This window comes from Myxocyprinus asiaticus, chromosome 42 (assembly GCF_019703515.2).
Source record: "Myxocyprinus asiaticus isolate MX2 ecotype Aquarium Trade chromosome 42, UBuf_Myxa_2, whole genome shotgun sequence".
Lineage (NCBI taxonomy): Eukaryota > Metazoa > Chordata > Actinopteri > Cypriniformes > Catostomidae > Myxocyprinus > Myxocyprinus asiaticus.
In genome coordinates this window covers 37,181,449-37,208,889 of record NC_059385.1, presented here as the reverse complement: position 1 = coordinate 37,208,889, position 27,441 = coordinate 37,181,449, and the positions used below count along the sequence as shown (strand labels likewise).

Here is a 27,441-nt window from a genome sequence, read left to right as displayed (position 1 = left end):
GTCTCCGCGTGAGCAGTGCCCAGACACGAAAGACAGTGATCGTGACCGTTAGAAGGCGAGAGATAACGAGCACAACCAGGAATAACACACAATCGGAAAAGCATCTTTAAAAAGACGCGTCTTTAAAAAGACGTTCCGTTTATGCGCTCTTTTAGAGAAATATATACTCTTTTAGAGAGGAAAAATGCTCTTTCAGAAAATATACTCTCTAGTTTTTCTGCCGAAGCGCCCAGGGGCGTTCTCTGCAGTGCACCAGTGCAGAGGAGGGAGAAACCGCTGAAATGCGCCGTCAGATCCAGCAGGTGAATGAACAGTAGTATTCAGCTCAATGAGCATGACCGTTCGGCTCCGAAGAGAAAATCTGAATGAGTGGTTGCATACCAGCTCCTTTTATACCCGTATGTTCGGGGGAGTGGCATGCAAATACCACTCGCCAATTTTCATTGGCCTTTTATCAAAGACCAGAGGTGTCTCGGGCTCCCAAGAGTGACCCCTAGTGTCACTACATCGACACCAACGTCGAGTGAGTGACAGATAGGGAACTAAATCGTGAGATGAGTGAACTGTTACACACCTAGTTATAAGCAGTCTGTTGTGTTCATTACTTGGTCAGTCTAAGACGCCAGTTCACATACACCAGTAAAAGAGTGCAAACCACAGTCAAGAGTGTGCAGATGGTGCACATATATTTATGGCAAAATCATAAATCCTGATGTGTGCATGAGAAATTACATATGCACACTTAAGTGCTCATTTTATGTGCATGTAACATTTATAGTGTATATCAGGCCCCTGGTGACTGTGATCTTTGAAGTACACTGTGACTGAACTCATTTAGTGCACCTTCCCTAGTTTACTACTCAGCGCACTGGGCAGGGAGTCGGCCATTTCTAGGTCCCAATCACAAAATCTTTTCAGTGTACTGAAATGTATGCTCCCTAAATATCCCAGAATGCACCGTAAAAACCAGTAAGCATCACAGGTCTTTGTGTTCCCTTACTGGAATTTGTGTCATGTCTTCAAGTTGTTAGAATATGAATGCAAGTGTAAATGTAGTCAAAGCTTAGTTTTCTGTCTTTAAAATAATTTCTTAAAATCTTTCATCCATAATGTGCAGAAAAGGGAAACAATCGTACAAACTTTTATACATTACAGTAGCTAAAAGTTAAAGAAATACATAACTCACAATTTCATGCAAATATCTAACATAACAGTATTTACCAAAGGAACAAAACTCCTTTAAAATTGTTAATTTAAAGGGCTACAATGATTGCTTTTGTACAATGCACTTGTGGTTTGTTTGTTGTGGTTTTCTGTTGATTCACAAAAATGTTTTCATAATATGAAAATCCATCCATCCATCCATCAATTTTCTATAGCCGCTTGTCCTATGCAGGGTTGAGGGTAGTGCTGGACCCTATCCCAGCTGTCTCAGGCCGAAGGCAGGGAAAAACCCTGAATAGGTGTCCAGTCCATGACAGGGCAACACATATAGACATACACATTCATACTCTCACTCACACCTATGGGACATTTAGGGTCTCCAATTAACTGAAACTTCATGTCTTTTTGGACTGTGGGGGAACCGGAAAACCCGGAGAAATCCCATGCGAACACGGGGAGAACAGGCAAATTCCTCACAGAAAGGCCCAGTTGAGCCAGGACCTTCTTGCTGTGAGGCGACAGTGCTACCCACTGAGCCACTGTGCTGCTCTATGAGGAGACATCGTTCTTCCTTTATTTTTTACATTGTGGAAAACATCCTGGTTACTTTCGTAACCTCCGTTCCCTGATGGAAGGAATGAGATGTTGTGTTGATGTAGTGACACTAGGGATCACTCTTGGGAGCCCGAAACACCTCTGATCTTTGAAAAAAGGCCAATGGGAATTGGTGAGTGGTATTTGCATACCAATCCCCCGAACATACGGGTATAAAAGGAGCTGGCATGCAACCACTCATTCAGGGTTTGTGCTGAGGAGCCGAGACAAGGTCCAGCGTTGTGGCAGGAGGGACACAATGTCTCGTTCCCTCCATCAGGGAATGGAGGTTACAAAAGTAACCAGGACGTTCCCTATCTGTCACTCACTCAACGTTGTGTCGATGTAGTGACACTAGGGGTCCCTATACAAAACGCCACAACTAGCTGAACTGTGTTATGTGAACTGGCGGTGAGAGACAGGCAGACCGCTGTGTGCCTCGTAGCCAGCGCACTAGGCCGACACGTAACCTCCCCCAAAGCTGTTATGAGCGTCGAACGGCCCTTCGGGGACAAGTCGACTGCCCAAAAGATAGGGACAGGCTAGCCCAGTCGTGGCCTCTTATCCTCTTTTTTCTCTCCCCAAAAAAGAGTGAAATTTGTTAACCAACTGGGGCCACCAGTGTCTACCTCGGGGGTGGGGGGGTGTCGCTCCCAAGGGGAAGACACCGCGGAGACCACACCCCGCCCAGAAAGTGGGGGGTGGGTATTTTGAGTGGAAATACGTCACATGGCCTTGCCGAGCCTTGTCGGAAGTGTGTCATGAGGAGAAGTCCCATGGTAGGTCCTACCCAATGGGGGAGGAGTTTCTACAAACATGGTGACTGGGGCAGAGGGGCCTCTGCCCAAGGAAGACGCAGTTTACCAACAGGGAAATTATTTAGCGGAAGATATACGTCACATGGGGTCACCTATGGGGAACCAACACATGCGGAGCACCTACCCCAGTACAGGGCTTAGTTAGCACATGTACTGAGCTGGCAGCGAGTTTCTCCGTAAACTCGTCTGCCATAGGGCTAGGAGGAAGTCATCCAGGGAACACACTTTGTGAACACTACTGGGAGTCAACAGCGCATGTCTTCAGCTCAAGGGAGGTGAAAGGCGCTATGCACAAGCGATACACCTGGCCAGCTGTCCCGGACTTACCTGTTCGTACCTAGCAAGACACGGGACAAAAGCGGCTCAACCCGGAGATTGTAGAACCTCGCAAAGGTGTTGGGTGTTGCCCAGCCTGCTGCTCTGCAAATGTCTCTTAGAGAGGTGCTACTGGTCAAGGCCCAGGAGGCCACCACACTCCTGGTAGAATGGGCTTGTAGCCCTGCAGGGGGCGGCACGTCCTGAGCGTGATGTGCTATTGCTATGGCGTCAATGACCCAGTGGGTGATCCTCTGCTTGGAGACAAAGCTTCCTTTCCACTCTCCACCAAAGCAGACAAAGAGCTGCTCAGAGACACTAAAGCTCTGCGTGCGATCCAAATAGATGTGTAAAACGTGCACCGGACACAGCAACGTCAGGGCTGGGTCTGCCTCCTCCTGGGGCAGCGCTTGCAGGTTCACCACCTGATCCATAAATGGGGTCATGGGAACCTTGGGCACATAGCCCGGTCGGGGTCTCAGGATCACGTGAGAGTAGCCCAGACCGAACTCCAGGCACATTTCGCTGACAGAGAATGCTTGCAGGTCACCTACCCTCTTGATGGAAGTGAGTGCAGTCAGGAGGGAAGTCTTTAAAGAGAGTGCCTTAAGCTCAGCTGACACCAGGGGCTCAAAGGGGGCTCCCCGTAGACCCTGAAGAACTACAGAGAGGTCCCATGAGGGAATTAGGCGTGGTCTGGAGGGATTCAACTTCCTGGTGCCTCTCAGGAACCTGATGATCAGGTCATGTTTCCCTAAGAACTTACCATCCACTGTGTTGTGGTGTGCCACTATAGCGGCTACATACACCTTCAAGGTGGAAGGGGACAGCCACCCCTCCAACCTCTCCTGCAGGAAGGAAAGCACCGATATTACTGCGCATCTCTGGGGGTCTTCGCGTCAGGAAGAACACCACTTAACGAACAGACACCACTTCAAGGCATACAGGCGCCTCATAGAGGGAGCCCTAGCCTGAGTGATCATGTCTACCACTGCGGATGGTAGGCCACTTAAGTCTTCCACGTCCCGTCCAAGGGCAGACATGGAGATTCCAGAGGTCTGGTCGTGGGTGCCAGATGGTGCCCCGTCCCTGAGAAACGACATTCTGTGTGTGCCGCTCTTTTAGAGAAATATACTTTTTTTAAAATATACTCTTTTATTTCTGCCGAAGCGCCCAGGGGCATTCTTTGCAGTGCACCAGTGCAGAGGGGGAGAAGCCGCTGAAATGCGGCATCAGATCCAGCAGAGGTGAATGAAAGCCGTGGGAATTCAGCTCAGTGAGCATCGACCGTTCGGCTCCGAAGAGAAAATCTGAATGAGTGGTTGCATACCAGCTCCATTTATACACGTATGTTTGGGGGAGTGGTATGCAAATACCACTCGCCAATTCCCACTGGCCTTTTTTCAAAGATCAGAGGTGTTTCAGGCTCCCAAGAATGACCCCTAGTGTCACTACATCGACACAACATCAAGTGAGTGACAGATAAGGAACATGCTTTCATTTCTTGTAGATAAATTTGAACTTTTTTTTTATTTCGAATCTACTTGGCTACAATGGCTGTTTAGTTTAAATGGTGGTTATTCTTACAACATTTTAGAGCAGATACATAAATATTGATAAATAAATACAGTACATAAAAAACATGATATATAAATACATAAAATATCTGAACATCTTAGGAAGTTTTTCCTTGAGTGCTTCACAACTTGGTCAAAAATTAATGTTGTGATCATTTTGAACGGTCATGTCAGAATCACAATAACTTGATTCCCTTGAGAGGAACCAGACTCAGCAGAGGGAGCTCATCCACATGTTCACAGTAACCACAGCTATGAACCACAATATATTCATAACTTATATTCCAATGTAGTTATGAATCTGCAAACACAAACCTCAGTATCTCCAGTGTACAGTGAGGACTCTTCAGTGCATCAGAGAGCAGCTTCACTCCTGAATCCTGCAGGTCATTGTTACTCAGGTCCAGCTCTCTCAGGGAGTATGATGATCGTAGAACTGAAGACAAACTTTCACAGCACTGACCAGTGAATCCACAACCTGCCAATCTAAACAAAGAACAAAATGATCAGAAAGTAGTTTTATATAACAAACTATTCTAGACTGAATCCTCTACAGTTGAGAAGAAGTGTTGTGACAGTCAATAATTGGCCATTTATTGTTTCAGTGTCATATTATTTCTACTGAAAATCACTGACCTCAGTATCTCTAGTGTACAGTGAGGACTCTTCAGTGCATCAGAGAGCAGCTTCACTCCTGAATCCTGCAGGTCATTGTTACTCAGGTCCAGCTCTCTCAGGGAGTTTGATGATTGTAGAACTGAAGACAAACTTTCACAGCACCCATGAGTGAGATTACAGCCTGTCAATCTAAACATAGAACAAAATTATCAGAAGGTAGTTTTATATGACAGATTATTCCAGAGCGAATCCCCCACAGTTTCAGAAGAACTGCAGTGATAGTCACTAAAGTCGGTGTCACATTAGTTGACTCCAAACAACTCGATCTCAGCAGAGGGTGTCACACTTATCGGCCGTTTTGCTGAGATCTCACTCTCTTCAATCGGATGTGTAGGATTGAAAATTAACAAAGAATTTCATTTTTTGTGTTACAACCCTCATTTCCTCATAAAGTTGCAAATAGTTGACAAACCTGAGTACAGTGGGGGTTAAAAGAGGATCTACTGATTGGTCAGTTTAAAATGTAACAGGTCTGGTTTTGTTCACATGGTCAGGAAAGGATAAAAGAGGATTGCAACTTACTGTATGCTCTAGGCTCTCTCTAGTCTCTTTCTCTTTCTCTCTTTTTCACTAAATTACTCTTCTCTCTGAGCTCTGCTCTTGGGCAGCTGGGTAACAGGCTAACAGGCCATTCTCCCAGACCTCAATTTCATCTCTTTCTCTAATCTTTCTCTCTCTCTCTTTCTATCTCTAATTCTATTCAACTCAGGTAGTATGCATACTGGTTTCATATACATATTTCATACATTTAATTTGTAACTTTTACATCAAAATTGTAACCATCTGATCTGATGTACATAACTGTTATTAAACATTTTCTCTTTAATCCATATATAGTTTCTATCACTGTGTAAACTAATATACTTTTAAGTGCTACATACTGCATTATAATAAGGTCATAGTAAAGTTCTAAACAATGCCCTCCCACATTATTAGCTATTCTAAACTGCTCTTATTTCCATCGTTGGTGTAAGTAGCAGAAGGTGGTAATAAGAAATGCACAGTTCTGTATCATCTTGCTGTTAAAATGTCTTTAGTCAACCTGGCATTCCTACAGCTCGAACCAATGTAGTGAAAAACCACCACCTTACAGATGTCTGTCACACTTATAGATTCAGAGTGATGGAGTGTTGTCAGACATGCCGACTTTCTCTCTCTGATTCCCTGTCACATGGAGCTCACCTAAATGACAACAGGAGTACCGCATTAAGACAAAGAATTGTAATAGAGTAATATAGGATGTGATTCATGGAATTGTTTGATTTGAGTCCACTTTAGTCCAGTCTGAGTCAAGTCTGCATCTTTAACTAATCGAGTCCGAGTACTCATAAACCTGTTACTGAATATGAATTAAAATTGTAACTGTAAGGTCAACACTGTGTCATATCAACATTTTAAGCCTATTTTATCCTTTACATCTAAGATAAACATAAATCTAATAAAAACATACATCTGTTGCATTTCATCTCTCTCTCTATACTGTATATATCATGTTTAGTTTCCTGCTGAATCAACTTCAAAGTGGTTTCAGAACAATATACTATGAGTGTATGAAGACAACACTCAATAAACAATTATTTTCCAACAGGTATATCATCCAAAACACTTCTTAATAAATTCTGTTGTGTTTTCCCCTCCATTCAAACAACGACTAAATACATCACTTTCACTGCCTAGATTAACATAATAAAGGGGTAACAATGTACATATGTTACAGTATTTTTGTACTATTGCTCATAATTTCTTGTTAAATTTTATTTATATTCTGTAATGTGCATCGTTATTATTATTTTTATTTTATTTTATTCACTACTCAGCACCTTATTTTATTCTATGTTTATTATTAGTCGGTACTACTTTATTATTACTGTTCATTTTTTCTTGTCAGTATTTGTCTTGTGTATTAATGCTTTGGCAATATTGTATGTGTACACATAATCATGCCAATGAAGTACTTTAAATTGAATTGAAATTGACTAAAGACAAATTGAAAATGAAGGAAAAATACAAATATAACGCAATAACGCAGCTGTTCTCTTTTCTAGAAACATTCACTTTCTTTAGTTAATTTCAATTAAATTGAAAGTACTTTATTGTCTTGATTGTGTGATTATCACAGATAATGAGAAATGAAATAAACATTCAGAACAGAAAATAAATCCCTCAAAAGGCAATAATAACTTACTGAATTATTTTATTTAAAAAAGAAAATGTAAATATGCTGTTGTGTTGTTTATTAACAACCAAGTGTCTGTAATGTTTCATAGAATAAAATGGTGTTCTTTTATAATTTTCAGATTTACCCGCCCCTGTAACTCTTGTTAAAATAATCTGTGGTCAGTCACATTACAACCATCAGCCTGTTTTTATCTGAGTGAACCGTAGCTGCCTGATTTTAACAGTAGATGGCAATAATGCACTATTTTAGTTTGTGATCTGTCCCTTTACAAAAGAAGAAGAAGAAAGATGCTGCCTGATTCTGATTCTGTGGCTGCACATTCATACCTTTAGCTGGGAGAAGTTTGAATTCTCCAAAATAAAGATGGCTACTAGTTATAAGATAACCAAAACATGATGTAGCGTTTGGTCACGCTACACTGCTAATTGCTGGAAGAAGTAGTTCACAACAGGAAAAGTGACTCTGTTTTCAAAGCAGCTGAGCTAATGTCAAGCTACTGAAAATTGTAGTTAAGTTAGTAACGTCACTACTTGTAGTTAGCTACTCCCCAACACTGATCTTCAAAAACTAACCACAAAACAGCTCTTGTTGGACTGCAGAATAAGTAGAGGATAGTATTATTCAGTAATAAATTTAACAGAATGTTCCTTCAAAAGTATCATGAAGTGAATAAGTTACCGGGTGGTTTACAAAAAAATAAAATAACATCATAACCAACTAATTTCATACACAAAATCTGCAAGTGAATAATAAACTGTATAGTCTACAACTGAATTGTAATTGTGGATTTGGAGCTCACACGGAGCGTGCGTCAAGTGTAGGTTCACGTGAGCATGGAGGCCGGAGGTCTACTCAACAAGGATGCATATTTCTGCTACACTGTGAAAACTGAGCTTATCCTTAAAAATCATTTCAATATCTATGTAATGGGTTAAGAAAATGTTATTATTTTTAAAGTTTTACTTAAAACACCAATCACCCCACTAATACATAGTGCTATTACACCGCCACACCAGTAGATGGTGTTGAACACGCATGAGACCGGCTTTCTCCTGGTCAGCGGGCTCACTCAGTAATAAACTGTTGTGGTGGCAGAAACTAAGCTTTCGAAACACTGGCTGTGTCTCGTTTAGAAGGCTGCATACGTCATCGAGTCTGTCTCGTTTCAGAAAAGCGAGTAGGACAGTTTGAATGCAGCCTTCGAATGCGACCTTCTTTCACAGGAATTCGGAGGATGCATGAGGTGTATACTTCGTGGGCACTCACAACCCATAATTCTTTGCTTCAACGGAAATGTCTAAAAAGAAATAATGCCAATTTGCCCATAAATATGATGTTCAAACACAAGTAATGTTAATTCCCAAGTTGTAGTACCTCAGTAGATGGGTGCAGAGTGTATAATATGTATAATTATATTAATATATAATTAAAATAAAGTATTAGACTAAAAGTACACCTGTAAAATCTATTTTATTTTCACTTTACATCATTATAACTCTACTAAAATTTACCTCATACATTCCCTTCCAAAGGGACTTTGTTCCCTTCTCACTTAATAGCAACCATGTGTTCCATTTCCGTTTGTCCTATGAAGGCCATCTCGTTTAAACGAGATTTGTTTAAAGGAGGACGCTCAGTATACTGCAGCCTTCAAAGGACGCATGCTACCTAGCATGCAGCCTTCGAAACGAGACACAGCCACTTAATTCGTAAAATGGTTCACTGTTTCGAAGCACTAGGAACACCACACACTGGCGACACCTGCTGGTCAAATCAGTGTAAATGCATCGAAAACACAGGCTAAACATGTAAACGTCACTTTGTAGAAACCAACTGCAAATGTTTTTATGACGGATAAAACTTTAGGGTGCTTCGAGCGCAATTGTGGAGGAAGTATTATTGTGATATGACAACTGTTGGTCACAAATCATACACTTTATAAGACTGTTATCAGTGCTTTCAATATGGTCCCATACAAGAGACTTTGGTCTTTTTACTCCACCATCTATCTTAAACATTATATGTTGTCCAAAAAATGCTAAATCACCAACACAAATATGTAATAACTCACAACATCTAGCCATTTTTTATTTCTTTTTGTAGTGTATTTTTGGCAGGATTTCACGTCAGTTAATCCTCTTGAGGCAAGCACTGACCATAGATCAGTCTAAACACTAAATATGAAAGGTAATGGAGAAGGGGTGCAAAAGAACGGTCAGTGCAAGTGGAATATTTTAAGGGGAACTGAAAATGTGAACCTGACGTTGAACTGTATGAACTGGAATATGCATCTAACGATGACTGGAATTTTCATCATACTCTCTTTTAATAACTATATTTCATAATGTTGATCTCATGCCAAGATGATTAGCTACTTCTAACTAACCTATATCCAATCAGAATAAAGTAAACAAATATCAGGAGAGATCACATAACATCATCTATAAAAGCTTGTGTTAACTTTTCTTGGGTGAGTTCAACAGCTGCGTCTGACAGAACCACCAGCCGTGCACTAATAAATGAGCAAAGCAGAAACGTCATGGTTACTGGTGTAACCTCCGTTCCCTGATGGAGGGAACGAGACGTTGGTGTCGATGTAGTGACACTAGGGGTCACTCTTGGGAGCCCGAGACACCTCTGGTCTTTGATAAAAGGCCAATGAAAATTGGCGAGTGGTATTTGCATGCCACTCCCCCGAACATACGGGTATAAAAGGAGCTGGTATGCAACCACTCATTCAGGTTTTACGCTGAGGAGCCGATATAAGGTCCGGCCATTTCAGCGGGTAGTTCAGCGTTGTGGCAGGAGGGACCAACGTCTCGTTCCCTCCATCAGGGAACGGAGGTTATACCAGTAACCATGACGTTCCCTATCTGTCACTCACTCGACGTTGGTGTCGATGTAGTGACACTAGGGGTCCCTATACAAAACGCCACAAGGCTGAACTGTGTTACGTGAACTGGCGGTGTGTGGTGGGCAGACTTGCTGTGTGCCTCATAGCCAGCACACCAGGTCGACACGTAACCTCCCCCAACACAGTTATGAGTGTCGAACGGCCCTTTTTGGGGACAAGTCGACTACCCAGAGATAGAGACAGGCTTAACCCAGTCATGGCCTCTTTCCCCTTCTCTTTTTCCACTCCCTAAAAAAGAAGGGGGATTATCCGACTGGGCCGCCAGGTCTAGTCGGGGGGTGTCCCTCCCAAGGGGAGGACACCGCGGAGACCACACCTCGCCCCAAGAGAGGGGGGATATTTAAGTGGAAGAATACATCACATGGTCTTTCCAACCATGTGGAGAGCCTTCAAGGTAGATCCTACCCAATGGGGGAGGAGTTACTACAACATGGAGACTGAGGGGCTCTGCCCAAGGAAGACGCAGTTTGCCAGTAGGGAAACGAACTAGCGGAAGATATAGATCGCATGGGGTTAGCCTTACAGGGAACCACCACATGCGGAGCACCTACCCCAGAACCGGGCTCTTAGTTAGCGCGTGTACTGGGCCGGCAGCGAGTCTCTCCGAAAACTCGACTGCCACAGGGCTCGGAGGAAGTCAACCAGGGAACAACCTTTGTGAACACTACTGGGAATTAACAGCGCACGTCTTCAGCTCAAAAGGAGGTGGAAGGCGCTATGTGCAAGCGATACACCCGGCCGGCTATCCCGGGCTTATCCGCTTGTGTTGCGTGCCACTACCTGGGACGAAACCGGTTCCACCCGGAGGTTGTAAAACCTTGCAAAGGTGTTGGGTGTTGCCCAGCCCGCTGCTCTGCAATGTCTGTTAGAGAGGCACCTCTGGCCAGGGCCCAAGAAGCCGCTACACCACGAGTAGAATGGGCTCGTAGCCCTACCGGGGGCGGCATGTTTTGGGCGAGACATGCCATAGTTATGGCGTCAATGAGCCAGTGGGCGATCCTCTGCTTGGAGACAGCACTTCCTTTCCGCTGTGCACTGAAGCAGACAAAGAGCTGCTCAGAGAGTCTAAAGCTATGCGTGCGATCCAAATAGATGCGCAAAGCGCGCACCGGACACAGCAACGCCAGGGCTGGGTCTGCCTCCTCCTGGGGCAGCGCTTGCAGGTTCACCACCTGGTCTCTAAAAGGAGTGGTGGGAACCTTGGGCACATAGCCCGGTCGGGGGTCTCAGGATCACGTGAGAATAGCCCGGACCGAACTCCAGGCACATTTCGCTGACAGAGAACGCTTGCAGGTCACCTACCCTCTTGATGGAAGTGAGCGCAGTCAGGAGGGCAGTCTTCAAGGAGAGTGCCTTAAGCCCGGCTGACTGCAAAACTCAAAGGGGGCTCTCTGTAGACCCTGAAAAACTACAGAGGTCCGATGAGGGAACAAGGCGTGGCCTGGAGGGATTCAGCCTCCTGGCGCCTCTTAGGAACCTGATGATCAGATCATGCTTCCCTAAGGACTCACCGTCGACTGCGTCATGGCGTGCTGCTATGGCAGCAACGTACACCTTCAAGGTGGAAGGGGACAGCCTCCCTTCCAACCTCTCTTGCAGGAAGGAAAGCACTGATCTGACTGCGCACCTCTGGGGGTCTTCCTGATGGGAAGAACACCACTTAGCGAACAGACACCACTTAAAGGCATACAGGCGCCTCGTAGAGGGAGCCCTAGCCTGAGTGAATGTGTCTACCACCGCAGGTGGGAGACGGCTTAGGTCTTCCGCGTCCCGTCCAGGGGCCAGACATGGAGATTCCAGAGGTCTGGGCGCGGGTGCCGAATGGTGCCCCTTCCCTGAGAAAGAAGGCCTTTCTCAGGGGAATTTGCCCGGGGGGAGCTGTCACGAGGAGCGTGAGGTCCGCGCACCACGTCTGGGCGGGCCAGTAGGGTGCTTACCAGGACGACCTTCTCCTCGTCCTCCCTGACCTTGCACAGGGTCTGTGCGAGCAGGCTCACTGGGGAAAACGCATATTTGCGAATGCCAGGGGACCAGCTGTGCCAGCGCGTCTATGCTGAGGAAGGCCTCGGTGAGGGCGTACCAGAGCGGGCAGTGGGAGGATTCTTGGGAGGCGAACAGGTGCACCTGTGCCTGACTGAATCGACTCCAAATCAGCTGGACCACCTGAAGGTGGAGTCTCCACTCTCCCCTGCGGGGAACCTGCCGTGACAGCGCGTCCGCTGTAACGTTGAGGTTGCCCGGGATATGAGTGGCTCGCAGCGACTTGAGGTGCTGCTGACTCCGGAGGAGGAGACGGCGGGCGAGTTGTGACATACAGCGGGAGCGCAGACCGCCTTGGCGGTTGACATATGCTACCGCTGCCGTGCTGTCTGTCCGAACTAGCACGTGCTTGCCCTGGATCAACGGCCGGAACCTCCGCAGGGCGAGCAGAATTGCCAGTAACTCGAGGCAGTTGATGTGCCAACGCAGCCACGGACCCGTCCAGAGGCCGGTGGCTGCGTGCCCGTTGCAAACAGCGCCCCAGCCCGTCTTGGAGGCGTCTGTCGTGACCATGATGCGCCTGGAGACCAGTTCTAGAGGAACACCTGCTCGTAGAAACGAGAGGTCGGTCCAAGGGCTGAAAAGACGGTGACAGACCGGTGTAATGGCCACGCGGTGTGTCCCGTGGCGCCATGCCCGTCTCGGGACTCGAGTCTGGAGCCAGTGCTGAAGCGGCCTCATATGCATCAACCTGAGCGGGGTGGCCACCGCCGAGGACGCCATATGCCCCAGGAGCCTCTGAAAATGTTACAGTGGAACCGCTGTTTTCTGTTTGAACGCCTTCAAACAGGCCAGCACCGACTGGGCGCGCTCGTTCATAAGGTGCGCCGTCAAGGAGACTGAGTCCAACTCCAAACCGGGAAAAGAGATGCTCTGAACTGGGAGGAGCTTGCTCTTTTCCCAGCTGACCCGAAGCCCTAGTCGGCTGAGGTGTGAGAGCACCAGGTCCCTGTGTGCGCATAACCCGTCTCGAGAGTGAGCTAGGATTAGCCAGTCGTCGAGATAGTTGAGAATGCGAATGCCCACCTCCCTTAACGGGGCAAGGGCAGCCTCTGCGATCTTCGTAAAGACGCGAGGAGACAGGGACAGGCCGAAAGGGAGGACTTGTACCGATACGCCTGACCCTCAAACGCAAACCGCAGGAAGGGTCTGTGTCGAGGAAGGATCGAGACGTGAAAGTACGCATCCTTCGGGTCTACCGCCGCGAACCAATCTTGATGCCGGACGCTCGCTAGAATGCGTCTTTGCGTCAGCATCTTGAACGGGAGTCTGTGTAAGGCCCGGTTCAGTACTCGCAGGTCCAAGATTGGCCGCAACCCACCGCCTTTTTCGGTACAATGAAGTAGGGGCTGTAAAACCCCCTCTTCATCTCGGCTGGAGGGACAGGTTCTATCGCGTCCTTCCGTAGGAGGGTAGCGATCTCCGCGCAAGGTAGCAGCGTTTCCATCTTTCACCAAGGTGAAGTGGACACCGCTGGACCTGGGCGGATGCCCAGCGAAGTGAATCGTGCAGCCGAGTCGGACGGTCCGGACCAGCCCTCGCGACGGACTGGAAAGCGCAAGCCATGCACCCGAGTTCCGCGCAAGGGGGACCAAAGGGACAACGTCATCGGATGTACCGGCGGGTGGGGCCTCGCGGCGGGGCGGAGCCTGAGGTGCCACACCCCATCGTGGCCGTGCTGAGTCAGAGGACATCGAAGCACTTACCTGGCTCCTTGTGACCACCCCCGGAACAGCCTGGGACGGGGGAGGAAGAGGCCTGTCCTCATGACCCGTGGAGACTGTCACATCGGGGGCAGATTTGTGCCACAGCTGGGCGCTCAGGGCGGGAGACCGCCGCTGGAGCGCCAACCTGCCAAATGGAGTGGTGGACGGTGGTCGTGATGCCAGCCGTACACACCGAATATGTGACCCAGGGAACAAGGAAACCACTCTTGCGGAGCTCTTGAGTACTGCAGCCACTTGGGCATGCAGCGCAATTAAATGCAAAAGGTAACAAAAAGAAGATCTGCTTACCAGCTCCAGAGCAGCGGGTTTCGTTGTCCCTGGGTCGCCCGTCTCAGGGGCGCTTCGAAGACCTCCGTGGGTTCTTCGGTGCCGGCTGTGAGACGGGTGGCGTCGGCTTCCTGCGGTGGGCTCCACGCCGGGGCCGGGCCGGAGGGGCGGGCTGCGGCGGAGCCGGTGCAGTCACCGCAGGGGGACGCCCTCGGCGATGAGTAGATGGGGGGATCTTGAGCCACGCCGGGGCAGGACAAGCCGGCTAGCACCCATCTACTGCTCTACCATCGAGAACTGCTGGGCAAAGTCCTCGACAGTGTCGCCGAATAGGCCCGCCTGGAAAATGGGGGCAGCAAGGGATCGTGTCCTGTTGGCCTCACCCATCTTGAACAGGTTGAGCCAAAGGTGGCGCTCCTGGACCACTAGTGTGGCCATCGTCCGCCCGGGAGACCGTGCCGTGACCTCCGTCGCTCGGAGAGCGAGGTCGGTCGTCGAGCGCAGTTCCTGCATCAATCCCGGGGCGGAACTACCCTCGTGCAGTTCCTCTAGCGCCTTGGCAGACTTGCAGGAGAGCCATGGCGTGCAGGGCGGAGGCGGCTTGTCCAGCAGCGCCGTAGGCTTCGACCGTCAGAGACGATGTAAACCTACAGGCCTTGGACGGGGCTTTGGGCACCCACGCCAGGTGGCGGCGCTCTGCGGGCATAGGTGCACCGCGAGCGCCTTTATCCACCGGGGGATTGCCGAATAACCCTTGGCCGCCCCACCATCGAGGGTAGTGAGAGCGGGGAAGCTGAAAAGATCGGGACCGGGCAGTAAAAGGTGCCTCCCGCGATCTTGTCAGCTCTTCATGCACTTCCGGGAAGAAAGGAACGGGGCGGGGCGTGGCTTTGAGCGGCGCCGCGAGCCCAGGAACCAATCACAGAGCCGCGAGGGTTCAGGGAAGAGCGGTGAAATCCACTCTAACCGACGCTCGCGGCTGTCCGGGAAAGCATGTCGTCATCTCCGCGTCAGCCTGTGACTGGGCGATCGACCCCGAAGGGAGCAGCCCAGCCGAGGCTTCCGACTGGACGAGCCCGCTCTCCGATGCTGCGCTCGAGAGCTCATCACTTTCGCGGGCTCCGAATAAGAGGTCGAACTCGCCGTGAGACGAGCCGGCGGACTCACCCGGAAGCCCGATCGGGGCAGACGAGCGTGCTGGGGGATGGGAGTTCCGCGGGGGGATACCCGGCGGAGGCGGTCCCATTGGGGTCCCCAAATCGCCCCCAGTGCTAGCCGCGCTGGCCTCAAACCCGTGGGTAAAAGGACCGAGGCGGGAGCCTCTGGGGTGGCTCGCTTCCTTACGAAGGCGAGCCGCGACCGCAACGTTGCCATGGACACATTCTCGCAATGAGAATGTGACCATCCACGAACGCTGTCTCCGCGTGAGCAGTGCCCAGACACGAAAGACAGTGATCGTGACCGTTAGAAGGCGAGAGATAACGAGCACAACCAGGAATAACACACAATCGGAAAAGCATCTTTAAAAAGACGCGTCTTTAAAAAGACGTTCCGTGTGTGCGCTCTTTTAGAGAAATATATACTCTTTTAGAGGGGAAAAAATGCTCTTTCAGAAAATATACTCTCTAGTTTTTCTGCCGAAGCGCCCAGGGGCGTTCTCTGCAGTGCACCAGTGCAGAGGAGGGAGAAGCCGCTGAAATGCGCCGTCAGATCCAGCAGGTGAATGAACAGTAGTATTCAGCTCAATGAGCATGACCGTTCGGCTCCGAAGAGAAAATCTGAATGAGTGGTTGCATACCAGCTCCTTTTATACCCGTATGTTCGGGGGAGTGGCATGCAAATACCACTCGCCAATTTTCATTGGCCTTTTATCAAAGACCAGAGGTGTCTCGGGCTCCCAAGAGTGACCCCTAGTGTCACTACATCGACACCAACGTCGAGTGAGTGACAGATAGGGAACTGGAGTTCAGTTGAGTTATTATGCTGCAGCATAAGTCTACATATGAGATAGGTATTATGGTGAAATCACTAGCGTGTAGTGACAGAATACAAGATTCTCATATTGAGCGAGTATTGTCTATGAACAGGATGCTGCCAACCACTCATTGAACTCTTGAGTTGTAACGCGCTGAAGAAAAAGGTACCAGCGGGCTGTGAAACTAGGAGACCAGCAGGTTAGTCAGGTAATTTAGGGAGTTAGGATTACTTGTGTCAGTATTTAGAATCCTGAATAAGGCCAGGGCAAGTGATCACATCACTCCTATCTTGGAATTCTTGCACTGGCTCACTGTCAGTTTTCATGTTGATTTTAAAATTCTTATGTTTACAAGGCTTTGCATGGTTAGGTTCCCCAATATTTGTCTGAGCTTTTAACCCCGTACACCCCAAAGTGCGATCTCTGTTACTCTTAATCTGGTTTTTTTAACTGTTCCTCAGATTCATTTACGCTCTATGGGTGACAGGGCCTTCTCTTCTTATGCTCCGAAACTATGGAACTCTCTACCCTCAGAAATTTGAGAAGTTCAGTCTTTTAGTGAATTTAAATCATATCTTAAAACTTATTTTTTTCCAGGAGTCTTTTAATTGATACTATTGTATTCAATTAATTTAATACCATCACTTTATTTACTGTGTTTTATCATGAGTTGTTTTGAGATGCATGTTTTATCCATTTGTATTAAGCTCTGTATTTTTATATTTTATTTTTATTTTTCCTTTCTATGTAAAGCGTCTTGAGAGGCCTCTTTAAAGGTGCTATATAAAATAAAGTGTATTATTATTGTTATTATTATTTCCATGAAAATTTGGCAGGCCAGAGCCAGAAGGCTTTTCTCTCTTCAGCTTTTTCTCTTGAATTCTAATTGAGATTAAATTTAAGAATAACAAAATGAATTCAAATTGTGTTTGATAAAATTTTTTTTTTTTTTTTCTGACCATGTCAAGGGTCATTTTGACATGGTGCACCATGCTAAACTGAGCATACACATACATCTTCTCGATAGAGGAAGATGGTGACAATTAGACAGGAGGACAGGTTTACCTGAAAAGCCTCTCAACAATCCAGATCTGATGTTTTGTTGATGGCTCAAGCCTCAGTGCCTCAAGAAGGTTCTGTGTTCTTTTGTGTGTTTCTGTGTCTAGAGTAAAAGCGGTGTACACACAGAATGATGTCATTATTTAAACTAACTTTCGTCTTTCAGAACAAAAAGTGAAAGGAATGCATAGAGAGAATTTTAAATAAAATAAGACGATATTAGTTATGTAATAAGTCAATCAATTAAATAAAAATTTAGCATGAGCGTGTGTGTGTGTACTTGAGTGTGCGTATGCACACAGAGACATATTGGCGGGGAAGAAAAGATAATAAGGTAAGAAAATATATGTAATTTTTCACTTGGTAAAGGAAATTAAATCTGAGAATCTTAAATTAGTTTATGTGTAAATATCATGCCTATAAAAAATCAAAATGCAAATGTATATAAATTATTAAAATAAGACTGGTCATAGAGAAAAGAGATCCATTTCGCAAAATTTGGGAAGTTTTTGAACAGGTTACTATATAAACATTCTGATGTTGACAATGAAAAAAGAATAAATTATTTAAAAATAATAGCTGAACATAGAGATATTAAGATTAATTTCTGAAAGAAACAGAATAAATAACACTCCCTTATTTAGATGCAATGAAAAACTGCTGAAGGTGAACTTGATATTGGAGACTTTTGTGGTTGACCAGATATATCTTTGCTCTTGGTCCATTTAGGAAAATGCCAAAGAAATGTATTTCACAGAAGAACAAAATACAGTTTTTATAGTCCCTCAAAACAAAGAACAGACAAAGAAGGTTGAAGAATTTTTATTGTTGTTGTTGTTGTTGTTGTTTTGCAAAGAGAAAAGACTTGAGGGGAGCGATGGGAGGAGCAGCTGACAAAAGGAAGAGGAAGTGAACCTTAGTGCGGCGGAGGCCGCTCGCCACTGCCATCAGAAACAGACACGGATGAAATTGTTGAAGAATGCTAATACATTTACATTTTCACATTTATTCATTTGGCAGATGCTTTTATCCAAATCAACTTACAAAAGAGGAATAATACATCATAAGTGATTCATCATAAAGAGACTGCTGCATTACAAAGTTTCACTAGCATCAGAATAGTAGTATCCAAGACATATTAGAGTGCAACAAGAATATCTTTTTTTTTATTTTTTTTTTTACGAGTGCATAGTGCTCATGGAAAAGATGTGTTTTTAGCCGGTTTTTTTTTAAGTCAGAGAGTGAGTCTGCTTCATGGATGGAGTTAGGAAGTTTATTCCACCAATGAGGTACAGTGAAACTGAAAGTCCTGGAAAGTATTTTGGTGCCTCTTTGTGTTGGTACAACAAGGCACCGCTCATTAACCAACTGCAGGCTTCTGGTGGGAACGTAGCTCTGCAGAAATGATTTTAGACATGCTGGAGTAGACCCAGTAACTGTTCTGTATACCAGCATCAGAGCCTTGAATTTGATCCTAATGCCAAAGCCTGTATAGGTGAGGCATGAAAGGACTGATCCCGAGATCAGAAGGGGAAGCAGAGATATGGAGGGTGTTTCAAGCTAACAAGAAGCAGGCCCCGTCCAGAAAACCCAGCCACTGGGTAAGGGACTTTAAGTGACCAAGGTGCCATGAACTCTCCCTTACCCACAGCAACTTCTCACCCCCTGGTGGCCATCCCAACAGTCTCCTGACCTACCCGAAACTCCCAACTGCTAACCCCTCAATCACACAGGACACATGGACTTTCTTTTTCAAATGAACTGAAACAAAACAATGTAAGCTGTCACGGTACTTCATTGTAAGAAGGTCGCACAAGAGACTCTGAACAAATAATGGAAAAAAAAACAAGTTTTTAAGTTTTTAAGTTGTTTACTGGTCTCACAGCAGCTCTCTGATTTTCTGTTGCACTAATATCCTCTCAAGCTAAACTATGTTGATAGGAGGTTAAATACCCAGATATATAAATAGGTAGACCCAAAAGGAATTAGCTGAATATAGGAAAATGGATGTGGTCATCAGAACAGTTTATGATATTAGAACTTATAAAAATTATGACTAAAATCTATGCTTTCTTTCAGAGTACAGGAGTGTGCAGGCAATCTGACAATGTTTTCGATCAAAAATGAAACCAAGTTGAGGACAGCGTGAAGACTGCTAAAATGCATCCCCTGAGAATTGTGGTGACCCACAATCTGCTGACTGTACAGACATGTTCTGAATAATTTTCTGTGATAATCTTTCTGAATATTTTAGTTTTTTTCTCCATCCCTATCTACACAAGATAACCAATTCTGTTTTGTTTTGGGTCAAATGTGGACAGGATTCCACAGGGATGGACTTAATTCCGAGCCTACCATGTTTTTTGTTTTTGTTTTTGTGGAACTTTTGAGTAAATAATTTTTTCGTCCTGCCATGTGGTAGGGCTCTCATCTAATGTGCTAATGATTTTTTCTTGTGTTTACTGAGTTAGACTGCCTGTGAGATAGATATTAAGCCTTACTTCTCCTTTAAACAGGGAATGGACACAAAGTGTTAAAAGCATACAACCATGCTGACTACCACCTCTGGAGTCATGAGTTCGAATCCAGGGTGTACTGAGTGACTGCAGCCAATTCTCCTAAGCAACCAAATTGGCCCGGTTGCTAGGGAGGGTAGAGTCACATGGGGTAACCTCCTTATGGTCGCGATTAGTGGTTCTCGCTCTCAGTGGGCACATGGTAAGTTATGCGTGGATCGCAGAGAGTAGCATGAGCCTCCACCTGCGGAGTCTCCGCTGTGTCATGCACAACGAGCCATGTGATAAAATGAACGGATTGACAGCCTCAGAAGCGTAGGCAACTGAGGCTTGTCCTCCGCCACCTGGATTGAGGTGAGTAACCACGCCACCACGAGAACCTACTAAATAGTGGGAAATTGGGAGAAAATGGGATTTTAAAAAAAGCGTACAACCAGCCTTGTTCAACAGTATCTCTTATAGCTCTAATATGTGCCTACCCCGTGGGCTGATTTTGATCAGCAGGCAATAATATATTTTACAGGTACCAAAAAACAACTAGAGCAGGGGTTGGCAACCTTTTTGACATGGTGCCATTTTTTATTTTCCTGGTCAATGGCTGTGCCATGACAATTCTTTTGAGGGGGACCTCGATTAACAGAAGGGGACGCAGTGGTACTCTTGGGGTGGCTGGCGGATTCACCAGCTGACATTAACGGCATGCCGCACACCACCTGTGAACATCCCCGTGAATGCCCGACCAATAGAAATGGGCCATTTGTCGGTTCAGTGTCTTTTCCTGCCCTAAGTGACCCGCCATCAGATTATAATGAGCCGTCTGGAATAACATTTCCTGACGGCTCTGAGGTATTAACAATTAGGTTGTAGCCTCTTTTGTCTGAGCGTCCTGCGGCACTCGATACAATCGCTCTTTCATAATAGTGAAATAAGGGTATGAAAGTGCGATGTTTGGCTGGAGCCGTTGACCATCAATAGCTTTTACTTGGTATTTAGCATTTTTCTATTTTAATAGTTTATTTTTCATTACAAATTATATTATCAGCATAAAAGTTTGAGGGAAAAATTTATGCAAAACCCTCATGTGAAAAATCATGCGTTTCAATGCATTATAATATGCGGATCATCTTGAAGGAGCCCGTCTTATCATCATAGAGTCCCTTGCTTTAGAGACAGTTGTATTTGAGGTGTTGAACATCGTTTTATTAAATGCTGCCAGGAGACGCAGAAGAATGAGTGTAATATCTCATTTAATGTGGGTTGAAATGTCTGCTCTGCCCATACACTGGCAGCCTCTGTATAAACCTGCAAGCGCCCACACTCAAAACCACTAGATGTGAGTTTAACACTTACAAATGTCAAGGGTTGTATTTGAAGAATTGTGTGCCAAGGTCGGACCTATAATTGGGTCTGTCACATCAAGCTATTGCACACCAATACCAACTGACGAGCATAATGCTATCGTACTTTACATGTGGTCAAAACATGTCATCAGTATGCAAATAAACAGTTTTCATCACCTTAATGTGCATTTATCTAATGTGAAACTCTAAATAATCACCCTCTGCCTAGAACATAAAATGTTTATTCGAATTTTGAGAGTTTATTCGCATGTCAAGCGTTTCCATTCAGGATTTCTTTTGTGCACTTTCAAAATGAGTATCAACATAGCTGGATGTAACGAGCTATTTAAACATAACATCTTCTGTCAGTACGCATGCTTTGCTGCCTGTGTAATTTGATATATCTGTAACTTGAAAGACAGAATTTATTTAGGTTAATTTATCATGGGTCACAAACTCTTCATTAGGCAACTGTACCTTATTTAATGCCATTCTATATGTTAAGCTCTTGTATTGATATAGGAAGTTCCATTCATAATGTTTCCCCCTTTTACCCGATATAAAATGTCACACTGGTGATGTCACTTTTAGAGAGTAAAACCGGTAACACCATACACTCCGGCAAACCTGCTTCTCAGAGTATGTTTGTTCTCTGTTCAGTCACAATTTTGAGTGTTCAGCACATGCGTATTTCAGTGTTTGCGTATGCGTGTGTACAACACAGTACTGGACCCAAAGAAAGACCGTTCAACAACTGTTGCTGGAAAAATAAACAATTCTTCATCACTTCTTAAGAATTATATGTCAGATTAATGAATTATAGACATTTGAACCCTTAATTACCCTAACCGTAAGGACTATTTATACTACTCCCCTCACCACAAATCCTATTTGTGTATAGATTATTTTATGACAAGCAATTCTATCACATACAAAATCACTGACCCAGTTATTCATGCTATCACTTTTTCTGACCATTCCCCCATCAGAATCATCTTTCTGGCAGAGCACCAGCCACATCCACCACCCAGCTGGTGATTTAATACTTCATTACTCCACTTTTTAAAACAGGATAGGCATCCTTTGTCAAGATCAAAAGCACTGAGGGAATATCTGCATGCACACTATATGGAAAACTGCTAAATCTGTCATGAGAGGCTAAATAATATCATAATGCTCATATAAAAAGAAAGATCAGTCAGCAAGAGAAAAAACATCTACAAGATGAGGTAAAGAGACTGGACCTTCTCACTGCTCAAGGGCCTACATAATGAATCACTACGAAACTTTCAGGACTAAACAAGAACTGGACAAATACTTCTTAAACTCAGACAACAGCCGTTAAAATTTAGAGATAAAACTGGCAAATACCTGTCAAATCAACTAATCTAAAAAAACTCAAATCAATTATTACATCAATCACGGATCCATTAGGCAATATAACTCAAAATCCATCCAAAATAAATGATTTCTTTACATTTACATTTATTCATTAAGCAGACAATTTTATCCAAAGGGACTTACAAATGAGGAGAACAATAGAATCCAACAAAAGGGGCAACAATATAATAAATGCTGTAATGAAGTCTCACATAGCTTAGAGTACACATAGAAAGGAATTCTTTTTTTTTTTAAAGAACATGAAGGCATTGCATTAGTATGAATGGGTTAGATGTTCAAGAAAAAGATGTGTCTTTAGCTGTTTTTTGAAAGAGGCTAAAGACACAGCTGCTCAGGTGGAATTAGGCAGGTCATTCCACCAGCAGGGAACAGTCAAGATAAAGGTCCGGGACAGTGATTTTGTGCCTCTATGAGATGGCACCACGAGGCACCATTCACTTGCAGAATACAGGCTTCTGGAGGGCACATACATCTGAAGTAGTGAGTTTAGAAGGTGGGGTGTGGAGCTAGTGGTTGTTCTGTAAGCAAGCATCAATGCTTTGAACTTTAGATCATAATACTCACATCCCTATACTTAAAACCAAAATGCATCATTAGAAAGAATATTATCATTTTTGCAGAATGTCTCTTGATTATGAATCTGTAACAGAAGTATGGAATTATCAATATATTACACATCACCACATAAAAATGAGAAAACTTTCATAAATGTTACATTTGAAGCCATGAGCATTCGGTAGATGTTTATTTTATAACCACTTTTGTGTTGAATCCTTTTCAAACTACTTCCAATATAGAACAATAGGTGTCTAAATCAGGAAATAAATATATAAATACAAAATAATAAATGGGCTTTAATGGATGAGGTGGGAAAATATAACATGTACTTAATGTTGTGGAGTGCAAAAAAATCCAAGTTCCAAAATACCAAATCCCAGGAATGACCCTTTTCTTAACAGCAGATAGAATACACAACTTATCTAATGGCATTTAATATCATCCCCCAATATGAAACATTTATATTTATGCATGCAAACTGCTTTGGCATCAAGAATCCCGAGAGTAAATATACATTTAAAGTTAAATGACTAAACATGTAAATAAATGAATTTAGAGATGAATCTTACAGTGCTCTTCTGGTGTTCTTGATCACTGGCTGTAACCTCATTAGTGCTTCATCAGATCTTCGATATTTCTGCAGCTCAAAAATCTCTTGAGTCTCATCAGACATCAACAGCACAAACACCAGAGCCGACCACTGAGCAGAAGAAAGAGTCTGTCCAGAGAGATCTCCTGAGCTCAGATACTTCTGGATCTCCTCCACCAGAGAGTCATCTTTCAGTTCACTCAGACAGTGGAAGAGATTCAACGTCTTCTCTGCTGATTCTGCCTCTTCTATTTTATTTTTGATGTAGACAGCAATGTCTTTCTTTCTCTCAGTTTTATCTTCCAGGCTAGGCAGTAGTCCCTTCAGGTCATCTTGATTGGATTCCAGTGAGAGACCCAAGAGGAATCGGAGGAAAAGGTCCAGGTGTCCATTCTTGCTTTGTAAGGCCTTATTAACTGCAGCCTTATGAAGGTGAAACAGTGACTTTTGGAATTTCCAATTTAGTTTTTCTCTCATAGTTTGAAGAAATGGATTTGTTTTTTCATGTAAAAAAATTAAAAACACAAAAAGTGCAGCAAGGAATTCCTGGACACTGAGATGTACAAAGCTGTAGACTGCTCTCTCATGGAAAGTCTTTTCTCTCTGAAAGATCTGAGTGCATAACCCAGAGTATACAGACACCTTACTGACATCCAGCCCACATTCCTTAAGATCATCTTTGTAGAAAATCAGATTGCCTTTTTCCAGCTGTCTAAAGGCCAGTTTCCCAAGCTTCAGAACAACCTGATCAAAAGGTTCTGAACCTTCAACATACTTTCTTTTCATCTGTTGCATCTGAGAAAGTAATAAGCTTATGTACATTCCTGTGAGAGTTGTGGGAATCTTGTCATGACTCCCTCGATTCAGCAGAGGCTCAAGTACAATGACAGAGATCCAGCAGAAGACCGGGATGTGGCACATGATGTTGAGACTCCTTGATTTCTTAATGTGAGAAATGATTTTCTCTGATACATCAGGACTGCTGTTTTTGTTGAAGTATGTCTCCTTCTGCTTATCGTTGAATCCTCGAACCTCTGTCACCTGGTTTATATGTTCTCGGGGTATCTGACTAACAGCTGCTGGTCTTGAGGTGATCCAGACAAGAGCAGAGGGAAGCAGATTTCTGCTTATCAGGTTTTTGACTATCTGACTCACTGATGTTTTTTCATGTACATCTGTACATTTCTCATTATTGTCAAAACATAAAGGGAAGCGACATTCATCCAGACCATCAAAGATGAACATGACCTCACCATCACCTTCAGGAAGAGACTGCAGTTGTTTAACAGGATTAAAATAATTGTGAAGCAGTTCCATGAGACTGCACTGGTTTTCACTAAAATTGAGCTGACGGAACGGGAGAGGAAAAATAAACACTATATCCTGATTTTCTTTTCCTTCAGCCCAATCAAGGATGAATTTGTTGACCGAGACAGTTTTTCCTACCCCTGCGATCCCCATTGTCAGAACTTTTCTGTTTCGTCGAACCGTATCATGCTGGACTTTAAAAATGTCACTACATTGGATCTGGATGTCTTCAGCAGCAGGTCGGTTGAGATTTGATTCGATCTGTCTCACCTCATGCTCATTCACTACCCCTCCAGTCTCATTCTTCACCACATAGAGATCAGTGTAAATATCATTCAGGTATTTCTGATGGCTGGTCTGTAAATTACCATCCAGTATCTGCTCATATTCTTGTTTTAATGTGTTCTTCAGTTTGATGCTGACTTCACTGTAGTCAACATGATCAGATTTGCCCTTCTTTGTAGTTGTGCCTAAGAGAACAAAAGGAATACAAAGAGTGAAAAAGGAAATTATTGAGAATACACATCTAATTTAAACTGTTAAAGGATCATTATTCAGTGTAATTTAACACTGAGAAGGGAAAACTGTAATATAACCACCTCCAGATGATGCAGGATCCTCAGTGGAGCCTTCAGTCTCAGCTGTTACTGTTTACAGACACAGAAAAAGAGAACTAGATGTAAATATTAAAAAAATCACCCCATGTTATTTTTCATTTTACTAAAAAATCTGAAGTGGACATTATTTTTTAATACATTATCACAGTATCTCTTTTTTTTTTCTCACTTTTTCTCCCCAATTTGGGATGACCAATTCCCAATGCAATCTAGGTCCTCGTGGTGGCGTAGTGACTCGCCACAATCCGGGTGGCGGAGGACGAATCTCACTTTTCTCCCCATCTGAGACCATCAACCCATGCATCTTATCACGTGGCTTGTTGAGCGCGTTACCGTGGAGACATAGCACGTGTGGAGGCTTCACGCTATTCTCCGCGGCATCCATGCACAACTCACCACGCACCCCACCGAGAGCGAACCACATTATAGCGACCATGAGGAGGTTACCCCATGTGACTACCCTCCCTAGTAACCAGGCCAATTTGGTTGCTTAGGAGACCTGGCTGGAGTCACTCAGCATGCCCTGGATTCGATCCCGTGACTCCAGGGGTGGTAGTCAGCGTCTTTACTCACTGAGCTACCCAGGCCTCATTATCACAATATCTTAAGGGAATCTGATAAAGCAAGTATTAGTTTATTTACCATTATGCTTTAAGTCAGTGTTGATGTAAACTGGGGCATTAAATGTGCTTCCACTGAGCACAGGAGAAATAACAGGACTCTGAGACTGAACTGTGTTGGCTGACTGCACTGTAGGAACTGGACTGGAGGATGAAGCCATTGTCACATTTAGTATCCACTAGTTATATTCATAAAGACAAAGAGAGAGAGAGAGAGAGAGAGAGAGATTAGTTTTTGTTTTTTTTAAAACTGTACCTAATCATGACTAGAACAAATTATGTATGCTTATACTCAACATCCCAATGTTGTAGCACTTTATAATAACTTTCATTAATAAATCATTAACAAATATTATTTAATGCTTAACAGATAATTAATTAATGTATATTCAAATTGTTATACATTTGAGATAATAAGCTTGGTAATGGTTACTAATGGATTTAACTACCATTAACAATGATCTGTTAAGCATTATGTATTGTAAATGTAAATACTTTTTAAACTTTCATTCCTACGTGGCCATGCACCTTTTAACAACTATGACTTTTAACATAAACAATATAATTATTTAATGATTAACAGATCATTTGTAAATGTACATTTAAATGATTACAAATGCCATTACACTTTAATTAATATTGTATAAATGAGTTCATACACTTTTTACATTTATAAATGTTTTCAAAATATTTTTATATTTTTCACCACTTTTCATGTAAACAAATTATTAATTAATGTCCAGATAAATAGTAACCAATGTCTGTAAAGGCAGACAAATGTTCTGTTTGTTTCTAGTGGTAAGCATGCTTTTAATAGTTTCACATCTTTACAAATACAACAATTTATTTGTTTTAAATAATTATTGTTTTTAAAGTTGAAAATATTCATGTATTGTAAATGTTTACAAAGGTTTATAAATAATGATTTAGTACTTTTATGGGCATTGGACTTCAACATAGATTGTGTGAGGGGTGATTTGTTAAAATTGGTGTATGCTTGATACAGATATTAATAACATATAATAACAATAACAAGACTTACTTTTGGATTAAAACATTGTGTTTATTGCCTCAATAACTCATTTATAGTATCATGATGATCAGTGTCGCTATCAGCGCAAACGTGGCCAGACAAGTGATTCCTTCTATTACTTTGGAATTGCCTGCTGAAAGAGAGGAGGAGTC

At 43.9% G+C, this 27,441-nt stretch overlaps 1 protein-coding gene across 4 annotated transcripts in view; it reads right to left on the bottom strand.

Annotated features, from left to right (window-relative positions):
- LOC127432446 (NACHT, LRR and PYD domains-containing protein 12-like) overlaps window positions 1-27,441 on the bottom strand; it is a 612,890-nt gene that overhangs the window by 573,106 nt on the left and 12,343 nt on the right. For 2 of the 4 annotated variants that reach the window (XM_051683540.1, XM_051683544.1), the window contains exons 3-7: window positions 26,279-26,435; window positions 25,619-25,666; window positions 23,692-25,489; window positions 5,105-5,275; window positions 4,784-4,954 (exon numbers count right to left, since the gene is read on the bottom strand). The exons of 1 other annotated variant lie outside the window; for it this stretch is intronic. In XM_051683540.1, the coding sequence (XP_051539500.1) occupies window positions 4,784-4,954; window positions 5,105-5,275; window positions 23,692-25,489; window positions 25,619-25,666; window positions 26,279-26,417 (2,327 nt within the window). In that variant the 5' untranslated portion in view covers window positions 26,418-26,435. The remainder of the gene's footprint in view (window positions 1-4,783; window positions 4,955-5,104; window positions 5,276-23,691; window positions 25,490-25,618; window positions 25,667-26,278; window positions 26,436-27,441) is intronic. One more of the 4 variants, XM_051683542.1, reaches the window with a different exon arrangement.